The 6753-nt window shown below is 35.5% G+C and overlaps 1 protein-coding gene across 1 annotated transcript in view; it reads right to left on the bottom strand.

The window, feature by feature from the left end:
* Positions 1-4069: 4069 nt before the first annotated feature.
* LOC113050641 (heparan sulfate 2-O-sulfotransferase 1) overlaps positions 4070-6753 on the bottom strand; it is a 69566-nt gene continuing 66882 nt past the window's right edge. Inside the window, exon 7 of the mRNA XM_026213837.1 lies at positions 4070-5449. Coding sequence (XP_026069622.1) covers positions 5223-5449 — 227 coding nt within the window. The 3' untranslated portion in view covers positions 4070-5222. The remainder of the gene's footprint in view (positions 5450-6753) is intronic.

The following is a 6753-nucleotide window of genomic DNA, read 5'->3' as shown; positions in this document are numbered from 1 at the left end:
TAATCATAGACTTCAGACAAATTACTTCTCATGATGTTGAAATTTCTCTATGTGGTTTACTTCAATTTCTTTCCTAGTGAGCAATCAGATTTTTCCGGTACCTGTGTATAGTAACCATTCAACTCACATCCTGCATATTTAGCTTTTCCTAATTACTGTATCTTTCCACATCATAAGAACAACCTTAAATACTATTTTTAGCTTGCATAGCCAAGGAAGCCTAAACGCCCCACAGATACCGGAAATAATGTGCTAGTTTCCTTGGTACATGGCCATGTTTCCATCAGATGAAGGTGTTTTCTTTAGCCAAGTGCTCCGAGGTCCTGCCTTCTGTCCCGGAGAGTAGAGGGTCAGTGTGTCTCTCCTTGTCTCTGCTCTGTTTGTTTTATGGAGCAAAAATTTCCTCGGCCAGTTTTACTCCACAGCTCAGAGATCTCTTCTGATCTACCCTGAAAAAAAAAACAAAAAAAAAACAGCCATTTTGTCAGAAGTCCAAAGGGTTATGGTTATCAAACCCAGACAGCCTTCATTAGTTGAATGAGGTCATTATTTTGACTCTGATTTAGAGGTTAATTCAGCACAGAGACTCGCAGTACTAGTCTAATGGAGGTGAGCTTTACTTTTTGAACTTAAGTAGGCCTGAATCATATCCTTCACAAATAAAAAGAGCAGATTCGTTTCTTCCTGTTATTTAAAACACAGCCAATCATGTCACGCTCACCCCCCGGTAATTTTACAAATAAGGAAGTCGCTCAAGTCTTCCAAGAAATGCTAAACTTATTCTCTGGAAAGTCTGCATCAGCAGTCCACCATTCGCACACAGTGACTTAAACCGTAATGTGTCATTAATGCAAGAGAACAGAGAAAGGGGCACAGATTGCCAGGTCTAAAGTAAAGAGCTTTATTCATAGCTGTCACCAGCTGAAAGCCAGTGTAGCTCTAATAGAGCAATCTTTATTCTTAATGGTAATACCCCATCCGTTTGGTCCATTTGGCTCAGTACATGAGCTTTAACCCTTGTGTGGTGATTTTTGCTATTCAGTGTTCGCGGGTCTTGAGGACCTGCTGCATTTTTGGGTTTTTAATTCAACACAGTTAACAAAATTATGTTTAAATACTCAACAGATGTTTACTTCATCCCAATTGCAAGCAATATAAACAGCATATATGGCTCATATATGCCCTTTACCTTTGTTAGATCAGAATTATGAATTAACTCTTTCCCCTCAATTGACACGTTTTTACAGCTTTTGGTGTTTTTACTGTGATACACTCGGGGCGCTATTACTCATCTTCTGAATGAGTACAAAACCTCCCGAAAAAAAAAAAAAAAAAACACACACACAAAAAAAAAAAAAAAAAAAAAATGTGAACAGGACGGATAAACTAGCGATCTCTTATGTAAAGAGATGCATATTAAAAATAATGCGATCAACAGCAATATAAATGAAAACTGCATAATGTTACAGAGTAAAATGCTGATCTAGGAAGTGGTAGCCTATATTTCTGTATATTTTCTGTACTGATGGAAGCAATTCACTGGTTTTATGCTTTGATAAGCGTACTGAATATCAGCCAGATGCAGTTTTTGACAAAAATGCGATTTTCTCTGCTTTTTGCTCAAAATTATGCATTTTTATGAAACCTATCTATTTTCAATTGTTGATGAAATTAAAATGCTTTAAGATTTTTAAGTAAAGGCTCTTATCTTTATTTTGGTGTATTGCATATTCAAATATTTATACAGCAAAATATACTGGAGTCCATCAAATATGAGTGAAAATCATCGAAATCGCTGGCAGTGCCTGGTAACTTGAAAAAAAAATGCTGATGGGGAAAGAGTTAAAGTGCTACAACCTTGTACGGGAGTGGCAGGGGAAGAAACACAAAACTAACCCTTACATACCCATACAAACAGCAGGACAAGACAGTAAGAAGGAAGAGTGAAGGTACAGGACCTAAAATTTCCACTCTTTTATTAGCCCCAGGTCCATCCTGCATGTAATATAAGTGTGTGGGGGGTGTACAGTGATGGTTACTGAACATTTTCTGATAAATGTTCTTCACAGAAAATGAGCCAAGTCCAATGAGTAGGAGTATGAAAAAAAAAAAGGAATCGTAACATTTTTCTTTTGATAAAAAGTGAAAACGGTTCCACAGACCTGAGCACCATACGCTTGTTGAACAGCTCCAGCTGAGCTGATTCGAGGAGAAGGACGGATCAGTGAACACATCACTCCCTCTTGTGGAAGAAGAAAACAATGACCAGAATAGCTGATGGATGTAATAATTAAGTAAATACTGCATTTAATACAAGACAGTATTTATTAGATCAAAAGTGAAAGAAAGAAAGAAAGAAAGAGAAATTTAGATTTGTTCGTTCACTTTTCAGTTGTTTGCTATACAAAATCAAGATAAAGGAGTTGACATTTCGAGATTGTCACCTTACGATGAACAAAATATGAGATAAAGCAAAAGGATAACAGAAGTGACAAAGTGTTTAAAGGGATAGTTCACCCAAAAATGAAAATTACCCCATGATATACTCACCCTCAAGCCGTCCTAGGTGTCTATGACTTCCTTCTTTCAGATGAAAACCATTGTCTTTATATGCAAGTATCACAGTTAGCGGAAGCTAGAGTTTATAAAGTTTTAAATATGGATATTTTTTCTTACACAAACCCATCACTTCACTTCTGCAGACCAGTATTAACCCCCTGGAGCCATGAGGAGTACTTTTTATGATGGAAGAACACACTTTTGGGGTTTTAAAATCTTGACCCAATGCACTGCCATTAAAAAGCGTGGAAGAGCAGGACTTTTGTAGTATTAATCTGAAAGACTCATAATACACTTAGGGTGGTTTGAGAGTGAGTAAATCATGGGGTGATTCTCATTTTTGGGCGAACTATCCCTTTCATTAAATTTAAAAATGCCTTTGAAAAAAAAAAAAAAAAAAAAAAAAAAAAAAACATAAATAAATAATAAAAAGAATGGTCACAGGGTTGATGGATAATCTGAACACAGAAGGACAAACAAAGTGTTAGTCAAAGTCTAGAAATATATATATTCTCTTCTTGGTTTTGGCCTGTATAATGTCTGTCTGTGTGGAGATGAAGGCAGATGTTTTGTTGTCCACTGATCGCATCTCCTCCCACTTTAACTCAGTCCCATTTCCGAATGAGATTAGATTTTTCCTAGTCACCATGACTGTCTCCCCTTGTTTAAGATTGAAACTTAAACAGAAACTTAAACTGAGACAGAACAACTGATAATAAGAAATGACCCATACCCAGATGTGTGGCATAAGCTACTTGTTATTTACTAGTGCAGCTATTACACTGCTATAACAGTGTGATTACATCTGATCTTGTACACCCCTGTCGTAATCCATTTCTGTAATGTTTCTGAGAAAAATACATTTTATGAATTTATTAAGAAAATAAAATGTAGGGTAAAACTTGAAAATGGAAAACTGTATAGTTACATTAAGATCAGTAAGATGTGAATGCATTAAGTTGATCACAAGTAGCATTAAAAGTGTTTACTTTTACAAGTAAATAGTTACAAAAGATTTCAGTTTTTTATTTCAAATAAATGCTGTTCTTTTGGGCTTTTGGGCCAAAATAATCGACAGTCTCCACAAAAACATTAAGCAACCAAACATTTATAAAAAAAAAAAAAAAATCCTAATCACCAAATCAAGATATTGCAATGATTACTGTAGGATCATGTTCTACAAGGGGGATTTTCAACATTAAACATGTTCTTTGTATTTTTGATGAAACAAATGCGGCCTTGGTATGCATAGACGAAAAAGTCTTACTGACCCCAAACTTTTGTACTTTATGATACATTAATATAATCATCTATTTGATAAATCAGTAAGGAAAAAAATACCAAGTGTGACATAATTTATTGGTCTTAATTTAACAAGATAACTTTGACAGTCCTAAAAACTCTCCTCTCAAAATGTACGCAACCTTTAAGCACGTCACCGAAGCCCAGGTTGAAAACTGAATTATTAGTGTTTGTAAGAGAAACTAAGCATCCTGAAAACAACATGGTCTCGCAGACAGAAACGTTTATTTGAAATGCTTTGAGACAATTTATCAAAAAAAAAAAAAAAATGCAGAAAAACAAAAACAAAATGCAAATAAAGAAGGAGAGCTGGCAGTTTTTAAACCAATTTAAAATACAGTCTTTGTTGAAATGATCTGAACAACTGCTGAAACCAGGGTGGAATGAATGATTCATGAAGGCACTATTGAGTGTACAACTAATGTTGATTTGAGCCTCTTTCTTTCTTTTTTAATCTTCAGGTAAAATGCAGTATAATAAGGATTTCTGTAGACCGTTGAGACCACGTTACCTTAAGTCAGTATTCTGCTATATGATGATACTTCAGCCTGTCCTAAACAGTCTGTGTAGTTGAACAATGAAAGATAAAAGTTCATCTTAGAGGTCAGTTTAAAGTTTAACTATTCCGTTTCATTATTTTAGAATCTTCAGGAGATACAACGAACGAGAGGAAAAAAAAGAAAAAAAGAAAGAAAGGAGAGATAGAAAATAAAGCAAGCACCAGTGGGATCCATCCACCCAAAAAAGTCTGTTTTCTAAATAACTACTATGATTTAAAACTCTACAACTTTGAATTTCTTACAACCATTTGGTCCAATTACATAAAATATACATATAAATACAATTTTTACAGATATGAAATCTGTTTTACCACATTCTAAACTCTGGCTACAATACTTTTACTAAAGTCTGTAAACACTGTTCATGGCATTCTATTAAAATGTAGTATTCACAATGCAAGAAAGAGTTAATTCACAAAACCACAGTTAGTATTAAAATAAAGAGGTGCTCCTGATGTACCAGACGTCTGGTACCAAAAGCAGTACCCTTTTGACCCTGTTCAGAATTGATTTTTCACAACAGTGACTGATGGCCAAAGTGGTTCTGTCATTTTCTTTTGGAAGGCATGATGAACATTTTATGTAGATGTTACAAATGTTTTAACTGCTCTGAAAGTACATAAAAAAGATTTAGGCTTGATATCGAGAGTCACAGTCAGCACTTGTGTGAAGTCTCTCAAAAAACATACTCTAGAACCCTTAGCCCCTCTTCCAGGCATGTCTTCTTCTCTTCCCAGTGAAAGCGACACAGAACAGTACATGGACAGGCCAAATGACAGTTGGGCCATGCTAATGTCAACTCTAGTTTACTTTTGGATAGATTTTCTCGTAAAAGAAGTTCTGAGCCAGCAGGTAAAGCTCGCCGTCTTTTTCCCTGACGCTGTGAGCGCGCACAAACTGAAACTGTTCCAGTGCAAACTCATAGAACTCGTTCTCCATCTTCCATATGTTGGACTGCTGCAGCTTTGAGATGGACTCTTTAGTGGGAGGTTTCTTCTCGCTCGTTTTCCTCAGGTGAGACTTCTTGCCTGCAGTTTAAGTCAAAGACAAAATAAAACGCAGGTCACTCAGGAGGATTCACTGGTTTGTATAATTAAAAAAAAATAATAATTCAATGCTGAATATCTGAATAAAAACTAAAACACATCAGGGGATTCTGAATCACTGAAATGAGTCGTTTTTAAAATGAATCCCAAGCTGAAACATTAGCATATTGCCCGCCTACTTGTCAGTCTTTTCAAGTTGGTCTGAAAGAAAAATGCAAATTCATTCTTTGCCACTAGGTGCCGCTTTTGGAGCGGTAAATAACGGTTTCCCAGGTAACGGTTGTATAGAAACCAGCACTGCTCTCACAAACACTGCTTTATTTATAGTAGCCTAACTCATAGTAATAATACATGGCTCAACGCACCTTCTCAAAACAGTTCTGAAGCATGCTTTTTGTTTAGGCTATGTTTGTTAACAGACCACCAGTGTTTCCTACATAGACTGTATAAAAACAGACTTGCAAATGAAAATTGATTCTTTGCCAGCAGGAGGCGCTGTTGGAGTGTAGATATAGCCTTTCCCTGGTAACGGATGTAATCAAATAAGTGCTGGGCTCATAAATACTATGAAAAAAAGAAATGAAAATGACATCAAAGCTTCTCTAAAGATGGTTGGTTCTTTACAATGATACACTCAAATAAAAACACCCGCGCTACATTTTAGTTTTGAAACATGCAGTGCTCAGTTTATTCAACCATAGTCTTTGATTCAGCGAAGTAGAACCCTAGTAGCAGTCAGTTTTCATATTGTGACAAACTGAGAATTTTCTAGTCATTCTTTTCCATGCAATTACAATGAGCTTCCAAGCTTAATTATGGATGCAAAATAACCATAAGTATATTTTAAAATAAATCCATATGACTACTTCTGACTGAAACTATACAATACCTGTGACAAACAGACCAAATCCAGTAGCTGCAACTCATTTGGTCAAAAGAATCATTTAGTCCGTGAGTTAAACTTGAGTACCGGATCAGTCCGGTTCATAAATAAAGTATTCAAAAGCGTTTCCAAATGATTTCATTTCAACCAATTAATTGAAAAGATTTGAGGAAGAATTATTCACCTACAAATCACACATTAAGGTAATTCTTTCATGGTCTGTCATGAATGTTGGAACTTGACCTTTAGGCTGTTTATCACACAAAGCTATTGTATTCACAGTTTGTGTTATACATGGAATAAAAAAAATTGGGTTTGGAAAGACAGAGATGAGTAGATAAAGTAAAGTAAATGTAGAGAGTAGAATTGTCTTCTTTTTTTAAACTATCCCTAAAAGAGTTGG

Source organism: Carassius auratus, chromosome 31, assembly GCF_003368295.1.
Source record: "Carassius auratus strain Wakin chromosome 31, ASM336829v1, whole genome shotgun sequence".
NCBI lineage: Eukaryota > Metazoa > Chordata > Actinopteri > Cypriniformes > Cyprinidae > Carassius > Carassius auratus.
Note: the sequence above shows the minus strand (reverse complement) of the source record. Positions and strands in the feature narration are given on the sequence as shown.